Here is a 23,575-nt window from a genome sequence, read left to right as displayed (position 1 = left end):
TTTATTGAAGTTGATTCATCTAAAGTCATTATTTTGACATACCAGTATAAAATTTTGAGATACTTGGCATCTTTTTTTCATGTCTTCAAAAACTGGTTTACATTTTACACTTGAAGCACATCTCAATTTGAACTAGACACATTTTGAGTTTCTAGTAGTCACATGTGATTGTAGATATCATTGTTAGACAGCAGAACTTTAGAAATAGAACTAGGACTAATGACTGGAAGATAGACAAAAGGGAAGTTTCCATTTAGCATAAATTGTTTTTTAACAGGGTGCCTGGCTTGCTGTCTGGGACTCTTGATCTGGGGTTATAAGTTTGAGCCCCACTCTGGGGATAAGTTATTTAAAGAAAAATTTTTAAAATTCTTTAGCAACTGGAGCTATATAACAATGGGATGCATTTCCTTATAAGGTAATGTGGGCTTTGTCCTTGAAAGTATTCAAAGACAGGATGTTCAGAGAAGGGATTATTCTACATTGGAATAAACTACTGCTTGTTTTTTAATGACCAGTTTTTTATTACAAATTTTTTAAATGCTAAATTTGAATAATTCAAATAATGCATATGAAATAAAATTAAAAAGTGAATTTCCTCTCATATATATGTCTGCAGATCTTTCTTCTTTCTTTCATACAAATGACATCATGCTATATATACTGTTCTGCAGCTTTCTTATTTTGATAAACATTTATCATGGGTATTTTTCTATGTTAGCACATATGGACCACTCTGAGTTAAGTTTATACTACTCCATAATACTGTGAAGATATAATACTTTATTTGGGCATTCCCCTATGCTGTACTCTTTTTATTTATTTATTTATTTATTTATTTGACAGAGATCACAAGTACGCAGAGAGGCAGGCAGAGAGAGAGGAGGAAGCAGGCTCCCTGATGAGCACAGAGCCCGATGCAGGGCTCGATGCCAGGACCCTGAGATCATGACCTGAGCCAAAGGCAGAGGCCCTAACCCACTGAGCCACCCAGGTGCCCCCCCTCCATGCTGTACTCTTGCTGAAGTTTTTTTTTTTTTTAGAGATTTTATTTATTCTTTGAGAGAACGAAAGAGCACTAGCAGGAGGGAGGGGCAGAAGAAGAAGGAGAAGCAGAATCCCTGCTGAGCAGTGAGCTCCATGTGGGGCTCCATCCTAGGACCCTGAGATCATGACCTGAGCTGAAGGCTGGTGCTTAATGAGCTGAGCCACCCAGGCATACCTTGCTGAAAGTTTTTAAAGCAAATATTAGGTATCATTTCATTCCCTTCAGTACACAACTCTAATAATTTATTATTAATTATCTATTAATATTTTATTATTTTCTTACATAACTGTAATTTCATTATCACACCTAATAAAAAGAATAGTATTTTCTTAGTATCATCTCATACCGTCTACAGATTTGTCTCCGAAATATCTTTTTGTAGTAGGTTTGTTTTGACAAGGATCTGAACAGGAAGTATACCTTTGGTTAAGTCTTCGAGGTCTCTTTTGTAATCCCCTACACCATTTTTATGCCATTGACTTGGTTGCAAAAGCTATGTCAGTTATCCTGTGGAATGTTCCACATTCTGGATTTCTCAGTTTGTCATATATATTATAACTTGTTCTTTAAGTGTGTCATTTAATTTCTTCCTTTATCCCTTGCATTTCTCTAAATGGAAGTTAGTTATAGAGCTGTGCTGTCCAGTTTTAGTTATGTTAATAACCACTAGTGGCTATTTAAAGTATTTGGATTTAAATACACTTAAAAATTCAGTTTCTCAGTTGAACTAGTCACATATCAGATCCTCACTAGCCAAATAGAACATTTTCATTATTAAAACAGGAAGTTTTGTTGGACAGTGCTGTTCTAGAGGCTTAATGAATTCATGTTCAATTTTTAGAAATTTTTAAATTTTATTTTTATTTTTATTTTTTTAAGATTTTTTATTTGTTTATTTGACAGACAGATCAAAGTAGACAGAGAGGCAGGCAGAGAGAGAGAGGGAAGCAGGCTCCCTGCTGAGCAGAAAGCCCGATGCGGGACTCAATCCCAGGACCCTGAGATCAAGACCTGAGCTGAAGGCAGTGGCTTAACCCACTGAGCCACCCAGGCGCCCTTAAATTTTATTTTTGAGAGAGCAAATGTGTGAGCTGTGGGTTGGGGGAGAGAGAAAGAATCTTAAGCGGGCTCCACGCCCAGCACACACACCCTGACACTGGGCTCAGTCTCAGGACCCTGAGATCTTGACCTCAGCTGAAATCAAGAGTCAGATGCTCAACCCACTGAGGCACCCAGGCACACCTCAGGCTCAAAATATTTGAGGAGAATACTTCGTAAGTAGTATTGTGTCACATCAGAAGAAAAATGTCTGTTTGTTCACTTTTTTTTTTAAAAGATTTTATTTATTTATTTGACAGAGAGAGATCACAAGTAGGCAGAGAGTCAGGCAGAGAGAGAGGAGGAAGCAGGCTCCCCGCTGAGCAGAGAACCCGACGTGGGGCTCGATCCTAGGACTCCAGGATCATGACCCAAGCCGAAGACAGAGGCTTTAACCCACTGAGCAACCCAGGCGCCCCTGTTTGTTCACTTTTAATAATTAGTTGAGATTGAGGAGGTGATGATCAGCTTTGACCCCTCATTGTAAAGTTTACCATTTTTACTATGAATAATCTCTTTTTTCTTACTACTTTGGCTAAAACTTTCAATAGTTACTGAATAGAAATATTGAATTAATATTTTTGCTTTGTTCCCACTTGTAGGGATAAATTTTTCACTCTTTTATCATTAAGTATGATATTAGTTGTTTTTCATAGATGTCCTTTATCAGATTAAGTTTTAGTCTGCATTTTGAACCTTCTTATAGTGAATTATGTGTTGAATTTTGCCATTTGTTTTTCTGTACTTACAGAGATAACTATATGGTTTTCTCTTTTATTCTGTTAATATGATGAATAATACTGATTTCTGTTGAATGTTCTACCTTCTATTCCTGGGACAGCTATCATTTGGTCATGATGTATTAACTTTTATAAATTACTGGATTACTAATATTTTGTTAATGATTTACATCTATATTGTTTACATCTATATGATTTCCTTTTCTTATAATGTCTTTGATTTTTTGTTAACAGGTTAATTTGGATTTTTAATTGTGTCTTTTTGACATAATTCTTATTTTCTTTGATAACTTTCATGCTTTTTTCCCCTTATGCATATAATTATGTCCTAGACTCTGTACGGAGGAGTGTTCAGCATGTTCCCTGAATAGAGAGGGTTCTTCAAAAAAGCACCTACAATTGCTTTTTCATACTTTTTGGTTATCTCTGACACAACAAAACAAAATCTAATGAATACTGAATGCTTTTACTTTATATTTCTCCACATATTTTGCCTAATTTCTTAGTTTAAAAAATACATTATATACATGATTGTCAGTTGAGTTTAGAAATCTCAAGGTGCACAGTATTTTTACTACACTTAAATCTTAAACTCTGAACAAAATTGCTAGGTTTTTAGGTATATAGTTTTAAGTTTTTCAGTTTCAGAATTCCTTCACATTATGAGGAAAATAAATCTTTCAGTCAGTTTCTTTTCTAGTTAGGTTATTCTTTACTTTGTAGTGGTAAGACTTGGGAGAAAGAAGGTAGGTGCCATGTGCGGTCCATCAAACTGTTGCAGTGCTATCCAGAATGATTTAACTTCATTTCTGTAGAATAAGTTTTTTGGCTGTTTGCTATAGGATTGTAGATGATGTTTGAGCTCAGCCAAGCCATTGATTTATAACAGTTATTCTGAAATATCAGGTACATTCATGAATGAATGAATTTCAGATCTTTCTATACTTTTTTATCTTAAAATAACTAGAATTTTATCTCTATGTATTCACATACTAAAATATTTAGGTTGTGCGAGGCTCCTGGGTGGTTCAGTTGGTTAAGCATCTGCCTTCAGCTCAAGTCATGATCCCAGGGTCCTGGGATCAAGCTCTGCATCGGGCTCCCTGCTTAGCAGGGAGCCTGCTTCTCCCTCTCCCTCTGCCTGCATCTCCCCCTGCTTGTGCTCTCTTGCTTTAAATAAAATAAAATCTTTAGGTTATGTAAGGTAAATCATCTTTGTTATCACATAGTTATTAAATGAGAAGATAATTGACTATGACGAATATTTCTGAAGTTCGTAGTTTCAGGTTGCTGAACAAAGTATTTTTTCTGTGTAAATTCAAATCATTTACTTTTAGATTTATATGTAAGAAAACAACTACATGAATTTAATCTTATAGTGTTAACTTGTCTACTTTGATGTAATAGCTATACTGTAACCATTCTTCTAACTTTTTAGGCACAAAAATCTCAAACCAAGAAATCCTGGACAACAAGGACAGGCACCGTCTTTAAGTCAGCAACAACAAGTACTTCCTAAGCACAAGACCAATGAAAAACAAGAAAAGAGTGAAAAACCACAGAAACGCCCCTTGACTCCTTTTCACCATCGTGTATCTGTTAGTGATGATGTTGGCATGGATACAGATTCAGCTAGCCAAAGACTTGTGATCTCCGCTCCAGACAGTCAAGTGAGATTTTCAAATATCCGAACTAATGATGTAGCAAAGACTCCTCAGATGCATGGCACCGAAATGGCAAATTCACCTCAGCCACCTCCACTTAGTCCTCACCCATGTGACGTGGTCGATGAAGGAGTAACTAAAACACCTTCAACTCCTCAAAGTCAGCATTTTTATCAAATGCCAACACCAGATCCCTTGGTTCCTTCTAAACCAATGGAAGATAGGATAGACAGTTTATCCCAGTCTTTCCCAGCTCAGTTCCAGGAAGCTGTAGAACCTACAGTGTATGTTGGTACAGCAGTAAACTTGGAAGAAGATGAAGCTAATATAGCCTGGAAATATTACAAGGTCCCAAAGAAAAAAGATGTAGAGTTTTTACCACCTCAGCTTCCAAGTGATAAATTCAAGGATGATCCAGTTGGACCTTTTGGACAGGAAAGTGTAACTTCAGTTACAGAGTATGTATTTTTTTAATAGTCGCTATTTATAATTTAAGGGTAGAAATGATGTAAGTTCTTGATACTAGGACTCCAGAATTGGTTTCAGGATTGGATTTATAATAATAATCCTTTAAGTATTAGTTTTGCATAACTTCTTCAGTGTGTTTTTTTCCTCAGGGAACCTCTTTATTGTGAAATATTAGTCACAAAAAAAGTGGAGAAAATAGTAGCCCTTATCTACCTACCAACTTTGCAGTTTTGCATATAATTAGAACTCCTTTGTACAATTTTTCTTCCTCCATTTTTCCTTCCTGTGTCCTAAATTTGGTATTTATATCATTTCTATAGATGTTTTTATACATGTAATTCTAGTTAGTTTATTTTAATTGCTTTATAATATTTCTTTGTTATGAATAATACATAATTTATCTGCTTTCTTAAAGATGGACATGTTATTTTCAGTGTTTTTCCAGTTACATAGGATGTAGCAGTAAGCTTTTTTGTACATATTTCCTTAAGTATTTGTATAAGATTTCTCCAGGGAATACATTTAAATATGGAATTACTGGGCCTTGGGGTCGTTGCCAGGTTGGCTCTCCACCTATACCAGTTTACATCTTCATCAACCAGCAGAGTATGACAGTGGAATTTTCCTCAGTGTTTGGTATTATAAGACTTTTAATTTGGCTAATCTTCTATATACAGAATGGCATCTTATTGTCTTAATATGTGTTTTCCAGATTCCTAATAAGATTAAGCATCATTTAAAATGTTCACTGGACATTTAGATTTCGTCCCTTGTGAACTGTATAGTCTATTTTTCTTTCACTTTCCCCCCCAATTCTTTGCATGTTCTGGCTATTAATCTTACAGTAGTTAATATTTGTTACAGATATCTTCCTCCATTCTGTGGATTGTCTTTGTCCACTTTCTCTGTGACATACTTGGGGTTGGAAGCTTTTTTGGGTTTCCCTTTACTATGTTACCCTGATTACATTTATATTCTGTCCCATAAATCTTTTGCACTTTTAACTATAAATTTTTCTAAAAGGTGCAAATCAACCAACAAAACATTATTTTCATTAAAAATGTCTGTCTTCTTACCAGAGCAAGACCAAATAGTATGCAAAGGTTATTGTCAGCAAAAGTATTTAAGGTCTTGATTTTAGCTTAGAATTTTAAAATTTCAGAAGAATATGTGCAGGTATAGTGAAACTTTGTTGTCTTTATTGGGCATTTGCAGTGAGCTCGATCAGTTTGAATTCTTTTTTTGTCCTTCTGGGAAGTTCTTATCCTCCCCTCCCCCCATTCTCTATGGAACCTCTGTAATTCATATGTTGGATTTCTGTATTTTCTCTCATTACCCATGTATTTTTTTTTCCCTTTGTATTCTAAGAGGATTCCTCAAATTTCTTCTAATGCTTTCTTGAAGCCTTAATATTTGTTGCCTATGTTTTCTTATTTCTAAACTTTTTAAAAAATAGCATCCCCTTCTTATTTAATGTTCTATAATTTTTTCTTTAGAATTACTTTATTTTCCTTTTTTTAATAATACACTTATTTTTTTCTTTCTTGAGAGAGATGTACTGAGAGGGTGGAGGGGAGAGGAAAAGAGAGAATCTGAAGCAGGTTCCTTGCCCAGCATGGAACCCAAGCCCAATGTTTGCTCGGGGCGGGGGGCGGGGAGCTCATTCCCTCAATCCTGACATTATGACCTGAGTTGAAATCAAGAGTCGGATGCTTAACTGACTCAGCCATCTGTGCCTCTCTTCATACATTTTAGAATGAAGGAATAGGGGAGCTGATTGGCAGTCCTTACTCACTTAGTAAATAATTTAGTATATTCTTTATATTAATTCTGTATACTGCTTTATGATAACTCTGTTGGGGATGATTTGGAGGGGAGGCCTGGTACCTAAATTCCAGAATAAGAAGATGTCAGATCTTGGGTCTTCATCAGGTAGCTTATTCATTTTTCTTAGACAAGGAACTCTTACTCTTCCATTTTTAGCTCTTATTTTTCAATTCTGTCTGGAGATACAGGTCCAAATTTTCTCTCTCTCTCTCTCTCTCTCTCTCTCTATTTATTTATTTATTTACTTATTTTTTAAAGAGTTTGGCTCTCCTGTTGTTTATATAGGTTGCCTATAGCCCCCTCTTGCATATTCTAGGCCATGACCTTTCTCTTGCTGTGTTTCATTGATTTTGAGCTTCCCTGAGACTAAGTAAAATGTGTAGCGCATTTGTAGCCTCAGCCTATCTCATTTTCCTTACTGTTAAAGGTTTATTCTCTTTTTATATTCTTTATTTTAGTGAACAAACCTGTGCGCCTTATTTAGCTCTTTGAATCTTAAAGATACTCTGGTATTTTTTTTTTAATTAAAATTAATCTGGATTTGAAACTTAGGGACTTCAGGATACCCTTATGATCATGGAAGAAACCTAGCTTATTAGTTTTTAGTTAGGAGGTCTCATGAAAGCAAATGATGTCTTGGACACAAATCTCAAAAGATCTGAGTACTGGAGGTATTCTAAAAGTCCTCAATTCTTGTCTGGAACTACTGATGATCTTTCTGTTCTGTACTTCTCTACATACATAGTAGAGTGATCATTATAAGTTATATGTTATGTTACTCATTTGCTTAAAACCTTTGAGTAGTTTTCCTTTACATTTAGAATAAAATCCAAATTCCTTACTTATCTGAAAGATTCTGTCCAGTTCCTGCTAGTTCTTCACTCTTATTTACTAACTCTCCTATTTGCTTCTTGATTTCATGACATCAGCTTTCTTGCTATTCCTCAGAAAGTCAACCTCATTCCTAATGACCTTTAAAATTGTATTACAGATGGGAAGACAGTTCACCTCTTCTTATTTAGCCCTGTTGAAAAGTTACCTTCTCAGGAGGTATTTTCTTGACTATTATCTAAACTCCCCAAATCACTGCCTATCTTGTACACTGCTTTTTTTTTTTTTTTTTTTTTTAAATTTTATTTATTTATCAGAGAGAGAGAGGGGGAGAGAGTGAGCACAGGCAGACAGAATGGCAGGCAGAGGCAGAGGGAGAAGCAGGCTCCCTGCCGAGCAAGGAGCCCGATGTGGAACTCGATCCCAGGACGCTGGGATCATGACCGGAGCCGAAGGCAGCAGCTTAACCAACTGAGCCACCCAGGCGTCCCTCTTGTACACTGCTTTTTAAAAATTTTTTATATTTTCTTTTATTTATTTTATTTTTTATTTTTTCTTTATATAGGTCATCTGAAATTACATTATGTATTTGTTAATGATCTTTTCATTAAAATGTAACCTATATGAGGGCAAGGACTCTCTGTCTTGTTTACCGCTGTATTTCTCTAGCATACACACACACATATACATGCCTAGAACAATTCTAGGTCCATAGTAGACATTCAGCAAATGTTGGGATAAATGAAACAATGGTATGGCCCTAGGGTTACTGATTTTAGAACTTGTTTTCTTTCTAGATTTTATTTTCTTATTTAATGTATATAGAATGTAGCATTGTGAATATTTTTACCTTTACAGACTTACAGGGTGAGTTTTTATGGGCACATCATATTCATAAGATCTAAGAGTCCTAGCCATAACTTTAAGTAAGTGTATTAGCTGCTTGTGTGTGTGAGTGAACATCAAGTGAAATGAAATGAAGGTCTCTTCATTTAATCTTAGAATCTGTTTAATCTTAGAATCTGTTCTGATAATATTTGACATTTTTCTCACTGAATAAGAATGAGAAGGAAGAAGCATAATGTAGAAAGGTAGCATGCAGAGTAGAATGGTGCTGGGTCATGATTATGTAAATTAAGGAAATGACCTGCTTCTGTCTGTTCCTGGTCACCATTTTTTCTACTTCATAAAAAGAAAGGAAAAGAATGAATAAAAGGTGTGTGGGTTTTTTTTTTTCTTTTTAATTCTGTGTCTCATTTAAGTATTGTTTTGGTTTTACTAGTTACTAAATGTATGTTGTGTCACAATTTACTTTTAGATGAATCCTTTTTATTGTTATGGTAGATTAGAATATGAAAAATACTGGGGCGCCTGGGTGGCTCAGTGGGTTAAGCTGCTGCCTTCAGCTCAGGTCATGATCTCAGGGTCCTGGGATTGAGTCCCGCATCGGACTCTCTGCTCAGCAGGGAGCCTGCTACCCTCTCTCTCTATCTCTGCCTGCCTCTCTGCCTACTTGTGATCTCTGTCTGTCAAATAAATAAAATCTTAAAAAAAAAAATAAGAAAAATACCGCAAAAAAGTAAGCCCTCAGCTTAGCTGCTTGAAACATGAACTAAAACATTTATGGAATATAATTGTTCTGTATTTGATAGGTTAGAAGTTTTTTGACTTTATTCCTTCCTTTTGTAGTTTATTGTTCTATGGCTGTAGTTCTCAGCTGGGGCAATTTCTTATTTCCCCACTCATACCTTCAGGTGACATGGGGTAGTATTGTCACAACATGGGGCTTGCTAAATATCCTACCGTATATATAGTACAGTCCCCAACAAGAAAGCCCAGAATGTTAATAGTGTTGAAGTGCTTTAATATCATGAATCATTTTTAATAGGAATTTGAACTCTAGGATAGATTATTAAATTAGGCCAAACCTGTTTACTGATTAGTTTTACTAGGGAGATTCCCCCATACTATTTTATTATCCAGTAAAATATCTGGCATGGGCTTTAGTGTTAGCATTATGCTAAAGCAGAAGTTTCGGTTTTTTGATATGTTTGCTTGTTTGTTTCCATATGTTAAAAGGATCTTGTTTGGGTAATTTAGTGATTCTGGTCCAGCTATTAATGCAACTTGAGATAGGAAGCCATGAGGATCATCTGTCAGATGATATTCCCTGTCATTAAAATAAGTTCTGTGAATTAATATTCTTTCAGTGGCATTTAAACAACCTCAAGTTTTTAAAAGAAGCATTGTATAGCTTTAAATATAGGATCTTTTCAGGGCGCCTGGGTGCCTCAGTGGGTGGTTAAAGCCTCTGCCTTCGGCTCAGGTCATGATCCCAGGGTTCTGGGATAGAGCCCTGCATCAGGCTCTCTGCTTAGCAGGGAGCCTGCTTCCTCCTCTCTCTCTCTGCCTGCCTGTCTGCCTACTTGTGATCTCTATCTGTCAAATAAATTTAAAAAATCTTAAAAAAAAAAAAAAAAGATTTTTCTAGTCAGAGTAATCCATTCAGAAGTCTAGATTTTTATATAAATAAATTTTTGAATTCTTCCTAGACATTGTAAATTTCTAATCTTTTTCCATACTCTTGAGTTTTGAAAGCGTGTTTAAATATATGGCAGTTAGTTAGGGGGCTGTTGTAACTCTTATGTTCTTTCACCCTTTTTAAAAGATCATACTTCTCAAAGATATATTTTATCAGTTTGAATAAAACTGAAGTTTCTCTAATATGCAAAATGCTATGAGGCACTGTTGGAGTATAAAATAAATTTGGTTCTGGCCCTAAATGAAATTATAATCTAATGGAAAATAAGGTTAAATTCTCTGATAGAAGTATACATAAAATATATTAGGGATGGAGAACCAGAGTAAATAATTTCATTCCATTTATGAAGATCCAGAAGCTTTATGTAGTTTGGTATGGCTAGATTATCTGGTGTTGCTTACTAGTTTGGTATGTCATGATGAGTAAGGAGTCATGAAAGTCACCTGTGGGGTAGGGCTATATAATGGAATAGCAAAATATTGTTTATAAGCTTATATATTAATGTATTATCCTTGAGATGATAGGGGCACTGGTGGAAGCTTTTTTGAGGTAGATAAAATAACAGGTTTTGGAAGATAGGATTTTAGAAATACTATCCAAGTAGCATTATTGAAAGACTGTTTAGATGAAGAAAGATGTATGAAAGGACATCAGTTTGGACATCTTGAATAGCTCAGATACAAGGTAATTGAGGGCCAAAGGAAAATTAGAAGGAGATCATTAGAGATGTATGGATTTTGTGGATGTAGAGTAGGCTGAAGAACTTTACAGCCCATTGAATAGTAAAGTAGGAGAGTAATAGAAGTGTTAAAGACCAGCCTATTTATTTTATGAGGGAAAAAGGAAAAGCAGATCTGAATGCTGCTTTCCTACTTTTTTACTTTGGACTAAATCTTAAGCTTAATTGTTATAATTTTTTTAAAGCGAAAGAAGCTGTTAATCTCTTGTTATCTTGAAGGAGAGGGATTGGGAAATTTTTATGTCTCCGTTATGCCTTTGTGTAGAATATGACGTTTAACTGTGTGCTTGTAATACATATACGTTGTAAATTTGTGAATTCAGTTTTAGGAGCCTGCTTAAAGATTCAGTCAGGCAGTTGTCAAGTGTTTCAAGCTTAGAAGAAAAACTTGTATTAACCCAGTTGGAGTAATATAGAGGCATAGAGGGGCAAGAATGTATCAGTAGAAATTTAAAAAGAAACTTTTTAAATGAAAATTGACTTTGACAGGTGTGTGTCTTTTTAGAAAGTGATTAAGGAGGAACTTGGATGTTTGTTTTATTTATGTTAAGTGAAAACTCCATTTCTGTTTGGTGTAAGTTAAGTTTTCCAGTGATTGCTGTTAAAAGGTGGCATTGTGCTTCCATAATAGGTGAATAAACAAAAGAAAGCAATACTGTTGGTTTTTCTAATTAATTTTAGGTGGTGTCGGCTGCCTAGCTAGGACAGAGTAATAGAATCCATCATTTTTAAATACCTTCCCGGTGTGCAGCAGTTGATGCCAGATTTTTCAGCAACTACTTTAAAGCAAAATTCCTTTTTATTTATTTTATTTTATTTTTTAAAAAATATTTTACTTATTTATTTGACAGAGAGAGATCACAAGCAGGCAGAGAGGCAGGCAGAGAGAAAGGGAAGCAGGCTCCCTGCTGAGCAGAGAGCTCCATGCGGGGCTCCAATCCTTGGACCTTGGGAACATGACCTGAGCCGAAGGCAGAGGCTTTAACCTGTTGAGCCACCCAGGTGCCCCCAAAATTCCTTTTTAAATGTCTTAGTAATTGTTCAGGGAGAAAGGTTGGGGTTGCACATAGCATATCCTACATACATGATATACACATCTCTGACTATCCTCTTTTTGCTTCTAGTTATTTTTAGTTTCTCTATTAGTTAATGATAGCATCTATTTTAGAATAGTGGCTTTTAAGACCTTGTAAGTTTTAAAGATAGAGTTTCTGCAAAGAAACATGACAGTTTTTAATATCATTTTTCAAGGACTTAGCACTTAATTCTAGTATTATTTGTAATTGCTTAAAATGGTCTTCCATTCTGAATCTCAGAGGGAAACATTTCTAAACCCTGAGCAAGGAAGAACTATGCTTGAGCGTGTTTGTATCATGTTTTGTTTAGTAGTAAGGACACATACATCAGGGTATTTTAACCATAGCATTCATCAATAGAACTAGCTCCTATGTTGTATTAGTGATATAGCCAGTTTTTATTGTATATATTAAATGGTTTATAGAGTGTGTTATTTGACCTTTTTTTTTTTTTTTAAAGATTTTATTTATTTATTGAACAGAGATCACAAGTAGGCAGAGAGGCAGGCAGAGAGAGAGAGAGGGAGAGAGAGGAGGAAGCAGGCTCCCCGCCGAGCAGAGAGCCCGATGTGGGGCTCGATCCCAGGACCCTGGGACCATGACCTGAACCGAAGGCAGAGGCCTTAACCCACTGAGCCATCCAGGTGCCCCTGTTATTTGACTTTTAAAAGTGAGTTTTAGTTATTTTGTTTCATGGAAGTCTATGATGAAATAAACTTTTGATTTACTGTATTCTAAATCTTTTAAGTAAATCTTATTTGATAATACAATGAAGCTTTACTTTTGACAGCAAGCTTGACTCAGTTTAAGGATTGATTCTGAAGATTGGAGATGATATTAGAAAAGGTACAATTAAAGAAAATAGGGGATTTTAAAATATTTATTGAATTCATTTATTCCTTAACATCTCATTCTGTAGTTTATCTTCTTTTATAAATGTCAATCTTAAATATTGTCATATCTTGTCTGGAAAGAATTTTATTGAATAAAGGCTTAAAAGCATGTGCTACTCTAAGGTATGTTAAATTCTTTACAGTTGTATTTCAGGAGGGGCATGTGGGTGGTTCAGTTGAGTGTCCTGACTCTTGATTTTGGCTCAGGTCATGATCTCTCAGGTGGTGAGATCAAGCCCCTTGTCAGGCTCCATGGTCAGTGGGGAGTCGGCTGGAGATTCTGTTCATCTCCCTCTGCCCTTCCCTCTGCTCATGTGCACAGGCATTCTCTCTGTCTCTCTCTCTCTCTCAGATAAATCTTACTTAATTATTTTTAGGATGGAATGTTACTGTTGTCATAGTAAAAGAAAAGACATAAAATTAATGAATAATATAAAAGTAATTTCAGTTTGCTTTGGGCTTTGCAAAGCTTCCTGTTCATGGCTGTACCTAATCCTCTTCCAGCTGGTCTGTATTTAGCTTTATATTTGATTGAAACTATCTCTGTAGTTAACCATTTGGCTATATGTCACTTTCTTTTAGAAAAGGAGAGGTGTTATTCCTGTTTCACAAAAGTATGTATATACTATATAATTGGATAGTGATGAAGTGACTGACTTTAATTTGGCATCTTTTAAAAATCATAATTTTTTCTATTCTTAATTATTTTTAAATATAGAAGGATGTGTAATGTAAATAATTTATATTTTAATATTTGTTGTGACTTGGTACTCTTGATACTACTAACTACATTTAAATTCTTTGCATATCCCAATGTCTGTGATAACCGTTCAATAAAATAACAAGTTGTCTTTAGGCATTGCATTTGCTTTACTCATTTTTATTCTTCATAGAGCCCTATGCAGTAGGATTGGTCCTTTTAATGTTACTGCACACTCATTTGACTACCTATGTAAACAGTGTGGCAGTTTTTCTGCTTCCGCTAGAGGACAACTTAATATGACAAACAGAGTTGTGTTATTCAGCCCTTCACAGAGTAGTGGTGTCTTTCAGGTTGGTGGTGGAGAGGGGTAGGGGTATTGGGATTTTACACTTATACCCTATGAATAGTTAATTTGAATATACGTACTTAAAATCTGTCTAGCCCAACTTTGCTATATATTATCTTAGCAAACCATTTTTTTCTGCATAGTTTGCACATCAAAGAGAACATACCTTTCATTTCCTATCTTATAACGTTAAATGTAAGTTTTAAGTAAGAAAATCTATGTCAAAGTGGATGAAAAAACTATTTTCACAGTATTTATGTTAAAATCTAATAGTTCAAAAAATAGTTATTTAGGGTCTAACATGGTAAGGTATAAAGCTACTCTTAAGAAATGTTCATTTATGGAACAGTACTATTCTAAAAATTGTGGGTTGTTTTTTTTTTTTTAAGATTTTATTTTTTTATTTGAGATGGAGACAGCGTAGGAGCAGAGGTAGAGGCAAAGGGAGAGGGCGAAGCAGGCTCCCCAACAAGCAGGAAGACCAACACACAGGATCATGACCTGAGCTGAACGCAGACACTTATCAGACCGAGCCACCCAGGCACCCTGTCCTAACAATTAATTGTAAAACATATCCCTGTTGACTAGATAGCACCATGTTCTCATGGAAGAAAGTCTTTGTAGACTTGGGATTTTAGTTTTGGGGATAAATCTAGGGCATATTAGGAATAAAAATGACATGTATGATATTTGATAGAAGGTTTAGAAAATACCCAGTTACCTTTTTTATGGCTTTTCTTTCAACCTTAGTTTACAGAGTATTGAGTGCTTCTAGTGCTGGGCATTGGTGAATAGATTTAAAAATATATCCCTCTCATTCCAGGATTTTCTGAACTAGCATATGCTTTCATCATTCCCAGATCTTAGATCTCTTAGGATTTTTTCGTGTTAAATTGTTGGACAGGTAAAGTGGTAGCCGTACCACTTTCTGATGAATAAAGATGGCTTGTTTCAAAGTATAGGATTTAGGATTATTAGTGCAACCCCCAAATCTCTATCCTATATGGCTTTTAGATTTGACATATTCATTTAGGAAATACTTACTGAGTTACTTTAACATGCCAGGTGCTGTTCTAGGCATTTGGGATATTTCAGTGAACAAAGACAAGATCCTCATCATTTAGGGACTTATATTCTACTGAGAGTGACGGTCAGCTATGAACATAAGCAAGTTCAGAAGTATGTTAAGAGATAACTGCTAAGGAAAAATAGAGCAGGACAAGGGGGTTCAGTGTTGAGGTAGTTGGGCATTTTGCAATTTTAAATAAGGACTCATACATAGGGTGACATTTAAACAAAAACTTTTAGGAAGTAAGGGAGATGGCCATGCTTATATTTCGAGAAAGGATGCTCCAAACAAAGGGAACAGTCAGCAGTGTATCAGGCCTCTTTGAGGTATATCAAGAAAGTTCTTGGAAGCAGAGTGAGAGGAAGGATAACAAGGTGAAGTTGGGAGAGGAAAAGAGAAAGATCATGGGAAGCTGTGGTAGGATATTATAAGGACTTTAGTTTTTATTCAGAATAAAATAGTCCTGCAGGATTTTGACCATGGTCTGACTAGAAGCTTAGCTGCTGCTTTCTGGCAGCATGGGAAACTCAGCTTTACAGACAACAGAGAACATGAATTTGGGAGTCAAAAAGTGTCTTACACAAACCAAATCAAATCATTTAGTATTCACACTCACCAAGCACCCCCGTCTTCAGAGATGGAAAAGTTCTGATGCTTTCCAGGATTCTGGTGTGCAAATCAGCTTGTTGTGGCTTCTTGACTCTTACCCTTAGATTTCAGCTTTCTCTGATCTGTCAGTTTCTACTAGTTTGTCTTTCCAGCTTCACTGTTGTTTCCTCTCTTGTTCTGTTGTTCTTTGTCATTTTATTGGATATTTATTGGAGAATATAAAGAAACATATGTTTATTACTCACCGTGTGAAACCATAACGCTGGCAATATAAAAATAAATTTTTCAACGTGGTCAGAAAAAACCTTTAAAGAACTTGTGCTGAAACTTGCTATTATAAAACCTCTTGTCTGAATTAATAATAGTTATAACGTTATTTTTGGAAAACACAGACTAGGTCTTTAAAATATTTTGTAACTATCCACTCATGCAGTGGGAAGATGATAATCACTTTCATTGTATAAATGTATAAATTGTATAAACTTGTCTCACCATATAGTCCACATTTTGAGAGTTCCTGTCTTGGAGCAGTTGCAATTTAAGAGTCCCTTTCAGTGAATGGATTTGGACACGTTAATGCATTTGAGGATTTGGGAAAAAAGTGGATTACCAAAAGAGAATATTTTGGTGAAAGAACATAGCAAGAAGAGGCTTAGATTTTAGCTTCATTTCTTTATTGCTAAATTTGAAGGTTTAATAAATCATACAACCTTTCTGTGCTCTGGTTTCTTCATTTATATAATGAAGGATTGCAGGTTAGATGGTCTCTAAATAATCCTAAAAACCTTATGATTCTTAAGTCATATTGAAATTTTTTAATGATTTTCTGGAAAATAAATACTAATTTTCTACTTTTGTTTTTTTATGCAGGTTAATGGTGCAATGTAAGAAACCTTTAAAAGTTTCTGATGAATTAGTACAGCAATATCAAATTAAAAATCAGTATCTTTCAGCAATAGCATCTGATGCAGAGCACGAATCTAAAATCGATCCATACGCATTTGTTGAAGGAGATGAGGAATTCCTTTTTCCTGATAAGAAAGAAAGACAAAATAGTGAGAGAGAAGCTGTAAAAAAACACAAGGTGAGTAAAAGAAATCAGAGTACACCAAAGGGTCACTGATGATTTGTAACACTGCATATAGTACCACACTTCTCATTATTGTCTTTTAAAATAGAACAGATTTATCATTGTAACTTAGGAAAACTTTTTTACCTTTTTTTAAAGAGATAGAGCAAGAAAGACCAGGGTGAGGGGAGGGCAGAGAGGGAGAGAGAAAATCTTTTTTTTTTTTTTTAAGATTTTATTTATTTATTAGAGAGAGAGTAGGAACAGGGAGGGGGTGCAGAGGGAGAGGAAGATGCAAACTCCCTGCTGAGCACGGAAGCCTGACACAGGGCTCAGTCCCAGGATCCTGAGATCATGACCTGAGCTGAAGTCAGACGTTTAACCAACTGAGCCACCCAGGCGCCCTGAAAGAGAATCTTAAGCAGGCTCCATGCCCAGTGAAGAGCCCAACATGGGGCTCAAGCTCATGACCCTGGGATCATGACCTGAGCCGAGTCAGATGAGATGTCAGAGTCAGATGCTTAACTGACTGAGCACCCATGTGCCCCAGGAAGATACTTTTTTTTTAATAGGTGCATCAGGCATATTATACAAAATTTAAGAGCTTGTGTGGACTTTATAGCTGGTCTCTCATAATGAAAAGATTCTTACTGTTTAAGAGTTTTTGGATTAGAGAAAGTACATTAACTTCTGCGATACTGAAATCAGGGCATTTAAGTAGATAAACTATTTTGATACTGAATTAAAATATGCTATAGGTAAATTGCCAGTTTTCAAAAATACAATAAAATACACAATGCCTAGTTTATAAAATACATGATATTTTTTAATGTGAGTTAAGAACTTATAGTGTCCCTTAAAGTAATGTATTTTGTGTAGGATATAGAAGTATTTATTAAAATTTTAAAAAACCAAATATTAGAGGATCTATTAAGCACAAGATCATGCTGTTAAGAATTTTGCCTTAAAAACAAAATGTAGACATTAAAAGCTATAAAATTGTGAAAAGGATCCAATAATAAGTGTAATACAAAGAATTCATTTCCCAAAGTTTTTAGCCTTACTGTGTGGCCAGTACTTGAAAATTTGTCCTTTTGTGAATATGAGAACAGTAGTAGCTGGGAAGGCTATAGGTGCTGTAGAAAGAATGTGGACTTTGGAAATTGAGAGATTTATGTTGGAATCTCAGCTCCACTATATATTTACTTAACGGATATATTTATTTATCAGATATATTTCCTGGGTTATCTTTAACACTACTTTTTGCCTGTAAGTTGAGCATGGTACTTACTTATCATATAGGTTAGTTGTGGGAATTAGTATGTCTGTAGAACACCTGGCAGGTTGCTTGACATGACACGTAGTTTACTCAATACTTGGAAGATTTTGTTATTTTAAATTACATATTTTAATCTAATATGTACTACTGTTTGCAGGGAGAAGATGGGCCATCTAGTGTAACAGTTTTATCACATGAGGAAGATGCTATGTCATTATTTAGTCCCTCTATCAAGCAAGGTAAAACTTCTATTTCCTAATAAAAATATTGCATTGCAGGATTATTACTACAAACTAATTTGATATTATTAGACTTCTGTTGTTTCTTTTTGTGTAATTCATAGGTTTCATAGAGAGCTACCTATCTTAAAATGATGGCTTTATTGTTTATTTTGTACTGGGAGAAGCAAGTTGAGGTGGTAAAAATCCTTTGTTTTCCATTGTTGGAACTTTGCTTTCTCACAAATAAAAATAGTTCTCATCTGTAAAGTGAGATTTCAGATCTGAAAACTTGGAAATTAGGCTTGACTATAATTTTATTGTCCTTTTCTCTCAAATTAGGAGAACTGTTGCTGAAATTATTAATTTAACAAATAATTTTCAAGCAGGTGTTACATGTAGGCACAGTTCTTGACTCTTTGAAAGTATCTGACTAGTTTTGTTTTGCTTGGAATAGGCATACAACAGCACGTTCTTTTATAAGTTCTGTTTAACTTTTGATGAAGGCAAAAGAAGTTGTCCTTGGGTAGGTTTTTTTAGGGACAAAGTTTTGTTTTAATATTTGAAGTAGCGTCAGGCTCTCAGAATAAGGAAAAAATGGTCTTTAATGAAGTAAATTCAGTTGATAATTTTGAGTAGCTTGATAGGTTAACAGTTTGGGTTCTTTGAGCTATTTACCTACTACCCTTGGATGTAGAGAATATGTAATTGCTATCTTGTACTTTCTCACAATATGGACCATATACTGCATTCTGGATCATCTTTTGAGGTGGAGATTGCAAATCTTGGTTTTTAATGAGTATCCTAGATGATTTTTTTTACACCAAATTTCAGAATTACTGTTCTAGTGAATTTTTAGAACTGACATGCAGAGGCACTTGGAAAATGGCTTTTATGTTTCTGAAAATGAGGGCTATTTCAAGTCATTTGATACTCCAAGGATGCTTCAGAAGGTTATATATCAAACTACAAATTTGTTTTTTGTATGTGGGAATGTAAGAGGAGTTTAACTTCCATTGGTATTTGTACTTTTTTTTTTAAAGTAATCATATATTTTTCCCCCTGCAGATGGTGGGGGAAAAAGGGAAAAGAGAAATAAAATTCTAGAACTAAAAGGAAGCTTAACCAAAAGATAATATTTAATTTATTGAGTATTTAAAAATACTCAAGTATTTAAAAATACTCAAGTATTTTAGCTACATCCTTTCATGTTTAGTTCTTGCCATTACTAAGGTACAGAGAGGTTAGGTAACTTGCTCAGGGTCATTCTATTAGTGTGAGTTGGGGATTCAAATTAATAATAGTCCATCTGACTCAAGAGCCAGAGCATTTAGTCATCATACTATGCTTGTTTTACATTTCAGGAAGATAGAAAAATAAGAATGTGTGTGTGTGTCTGCTATAGTTCTAAGACTGTATATCTTTTTATTTGATATATAAAATTAGAGTACTTAGCCGTGTTATGGATTACATAGCGTTTGGTGAGCTTCCTGGAGAAGTCAGTACTGTTATGTTTGCAACTTTATTTCTATAAAACATTTTTTTAGATTTAAGCAAATCACATTTTTTTACTGCATAATACTCTTACAAGTTTAAAGTTAGATGTCTAGTTTAAATTAATAGAATATATTTATTTGGTCAGTTGTAGAATTTTTTATTTTGTTTTTCTGATTGACATATATAGATGCTCCACGCCCTACTAGTCATGCCCGTCCTCCATCAACCAGTTTGATTTATGACTCAGACCTGGCTGTCTCTTACACTGACCTTGATAATCTCTTCAATTCTGATGAAGATGAACTAACAGTGAGTATTCTGTTAATGGTTAAGGTTATAATTTCTTTTCCTTGATCTTATATAGACATACTTTTCAGAAGTGATGTCTGACTTGAATAGTACGTTTTAGCCCTGAAAAATAGGAAATATTTTGAAATTAAATTTTATTAATTGGTTTCTTTTTTTAAACTTATATTTGAGCAAACTTGCATAGCGTCACATATAAACTGTAAAGGTTTTTTCTTAATTTTCTTATATTTGAGGGACGTGTGATTAAGTTTAATTTCTACCATATATTCTTTTTCTGCAGTCTTTAGGAAGCAGAATTATTTTCCTGTTCTTTGATCTCTCATTTGAGAAATGACCCTGGAATTTACTCATGCATAAAATAATAACATTATAATTATGTGCCTTGTCAATTTATTAAGGAATACTACTCCTTTGAATATGTTTGACATTCTAGCCATTATTATAAGACAGCTATATACTATAATAATGAAAGAGGTAGAAAAAGAAATATTTAACTTTGAACATCCATTTGCAGAGGAAGATGATTATAAAAGAAAGCTTAAAATGAGATTTGCTAGAATGTCAAGTCTCTAGCAAATTAATGAACTGAGTGCTGCATTATTATAAAAAGAATTCCATTTTCATCTGCAAAAGGTAGCTTAGAAACTTCTATATTACATTTGGTCATTCTTGTTATATATTATGTACTTTTAATCCTCTCTATGACACACACATACACACTACATATGTATATTTATGTATATATGTATATACACATATATGCACATTTGGTATCTTCATTTAAGTGACCTAAGGTAGATATAGCTATACATAAACTTAAGTTCTATATCCCTGAATACTTGTGTAATTTGATGCTTTCTCTGTGTTACCATTCATGTATCAGCTGTGGCTCTTGTGAGGTAAAAAGGTTGTAATTAGAACTCAGTCTATATATTTATGACAAAGTGGCTAACAAAAGGCTTGGAACCAAGTTGTCAGGTCTGAAAACATTGGTGACAGATTGGAAATGGTAAAACGACTTGTTCAATGTATTAAAACTAATTTTTAGTTAGGTATCCTGTTACTTATCATATGAGATCTTTCTGAAGTTTGTGCTTTGTTTTACATGTTGTAACATTTTTGTAAGGGCAAGGAGATTATTAAACAAGATAAAAGTATAAATTAGATTGCAGAGGGGTGATTTATATAGGAAACTTCATTGTGTTTTATTTAAGGGGACAAATGCTTTATGGGTATCTTTTACTAAGAAGCAGTTTGGATATTACAGATCCTTATTGCAGATTTCCTTTTATTTCTTTTATTTATTTTATTTTTTTATTTTGATAGGCTTTAAGTGGTAGCTTATTTTTGCTTCTGTGTGTTCTGAAAGTATTGGTTCTGTGTTTTGGAGGAACTTTTCCCTCTGTTAATTTGTAGGATTATCAAATAAACAGAAATTAATCTCAATTCATTGATTGCCTAAAAAGTGTTCTACATCTTTATGCATTGTTTCTAATAATTAATATTTGGCTCTGGCACAACCAGAATAATATATTTGATGAATAAGGTTGACTTTCAAGTTATATCTTAATGATTACCATCTTGAATCACATTGGCCTTAAAATTTTAGGTAAATAATGTGTTTTTGTTTTTGTTAATAGCCCGGATCTAAAAAGTCAGCAAATGGAACAGATGATAAATCAAGCAGTAAGGAATCAAAGACAGGAAATCTGGATCCATTATCTTGCATAAGTAAGCTTCCCAAATCTCTAGATAAGTTTGCAAATTTTTAATCTGAATAAAATTCCCACCCCTTTCTTTTAAACACAGATTTACTTCTTTTTAGTCTCATGTTAAAGTGTGTGTTTTATTAAATATAGGCACTGCAGATCTTCATAAAATGTATCCTACACCACCATCGTTGGAACAACATATTATGGGATTTTCCCCAATGAATATGAGTAATAAAGAATATGGTAGTATGGATATAACACCTGGAGGAACTGTTCTAGAAGGAAATAGTTCTAGTATAGGAACACAGTTCAAAATTGAGGTTGATGAAGGATTCTGTAGCCCAAAACCTTCTGAAATTAAAGTAAGTATTTTATTTTTCTAGAAAAATAATTGAATTTCTATATATTTTGTATATAGGGGAAGGGAGAGGGGGAGGCTGGGGAGGAGCAGAAGGAGAGGGAGAGAGGTTCTTAAACAGGCTCCACACTCAGCTGAAGTGGGGCTCTGTCTTGCAACCCTGAGAGAGTGACTTGGGCTGAAGTCAAAAGTCAGAGACACCCAAGTAACTGAGTCACCCAGGTGCCCTTCCAGTATTTTCTTATAGATTCAGTATATTGCTATATTAAAAAATCTGTTCATGGTGAATCCTATTTTGTGGTTGATAGATTTAAAGACTAAATAGTGATTACACTATTAAGAATGCATTTAAGAACACTTAGGCTGCTTCCATAATTTGGCTATTGTAAATAATGGTGCTATAAATATAGGGGTGCATGAATCCCTTTGAATTAGTGTTTTGTAATTTTTAAAAAAGATTTTATTTATTTATTTGACAGAGCACAAGCAGGGGGAGTAGCAGGCAGAGCAAGGTGAAAAATCAGACTCCCTGCTGAGCAGGGGGCCCAACTTGGGGCTCCATCCTAGGACTGTGGGCTGAACTAAAGGCAGCTACCTAACAAACTGAGCCACTCAGGCGCTCCACGTACCTTTTGAGTAGATACCCGGTAGTGTGATTATTGAATTGTAGGATAGTTCTATTTTTAACTTATTTAGGAATCTTCACTGTTTTCCACAATGACTTCACCAGTTTGCATTGCTACCAGCAGTGCAAGAGGGTTCCTTTATCTCCATCAACACTATTGTTTTTTGTGTGTATTTTTTAAAAAATATTTGATTTATTTGACAGCATAAGTAGAGGGGAGGAGCAGGCAGAGGGCGAGGGAGAAGTAGGCTCCCCACTGAGCAGGGAGTCCAACATGGGGGGCTTGATCCCAGGATTCTGGGAATATGACCTGAGCTGAAGACAGATGCCCAACTGACTGAGCCACCCAGGCTCTCCACTTGTGTTTTTTATTTTAACCATTCTTAAAAGTGTGAGGTGATCTTACTGTAGTTTGTTTGTTTAGTTTCTTTTTAAGGTAAACTCTGTGCCAAACACAGGGCTCAAACTTAAAATCCTGAGATCAAGAGTTGCATGCTCTACCACCTGAGCCAGGCAGGCACCCCTCTCATTGTAGTTTTGATTTGCATAACCCTGATGATGAGTGATGTTGAGCAGATGAATGGATAAAGGTGTATGTGTACACACACACACACACACACACACACGAATATTATTCAGCCATAAAAAAGAATGAAATTTTGCCAGTTTTAATGACATGGATGGAGCTAGAGAGTGTCAGACAGAAAAAGACAAATGCCATATGTTTTTACTTATATGTGGAATTTAAGAAACAAAAGGGAAATGAGAAAAGAAAAAAGACAAACTAAGAAACACTTGACGATAAAGAATATTCTGATGGTTACCAGAGGGGAAGTTGGTAGGGGGATGGATGAA

At 34.9% G+C, this 23,575-nt stretch overlaps 1 protein-coding gene across 2 annotated transcripts in view; it reads left to right on the top strand.

Moving 5' to 3' along the window:
- The window catches only part of MED13 (mediator complex subunit 13), a 107,072-nt gene that overhangs the window by 46,012 nt on the left and 37,485 nt on the right, over positions 1 to 23,575 (top strand). For both annotated transcript variants that reach the window (XM_032322888.1, XM_032322889.1), the window contains exons 9-14: positions 4,325 to 5,008; positions 16,524 to 16,737; positions 18,159 to 18,240; positions 19,904 to 20,025; positions 21,666 to 21,756; positions 21,885 to 22,099. In XM_032322888.1, coding sequence (XP_032178779.1) covers positions 4,325 to 5,008; positions 16,524 to 16,737; positions 18,159 to 18,240; positions 19,904 to 20,025; positions 21,666 to 21,756; positions 21,885 to 22,099 — 1,408 coding nt within the window. The remainder of the gene's footprint in view (positions 1 to 4,324; positions 5,009 to 16,523; positions 16,738 to 18,158; positions 18,241 to 19,903; positions 20,026 to 21,665; positions 21,757 to 21,884; positions 22,100 to 23,575) is intronic.

This window comes from Mustela erminea, chromosome 18 (assembly GCF_009829155.1).
Source record: "Mustela erminea isolate mMusErm1 chromosome 18, mMusErm1.Pri, whole genome shotgun sequence".
NCBI classification, from domain to species: domain Eukaryota; kingdom Metazoa; phylum Chordata; class Mammalia; order Carnivora; family Mustelidae; genus Mustela; species Mustela erminea.
The sequence above is the reverse complement of the archived record's forward strand: the minus strand, read 5'-3'. Positions and strand labels throughout refer to the sequence as shown.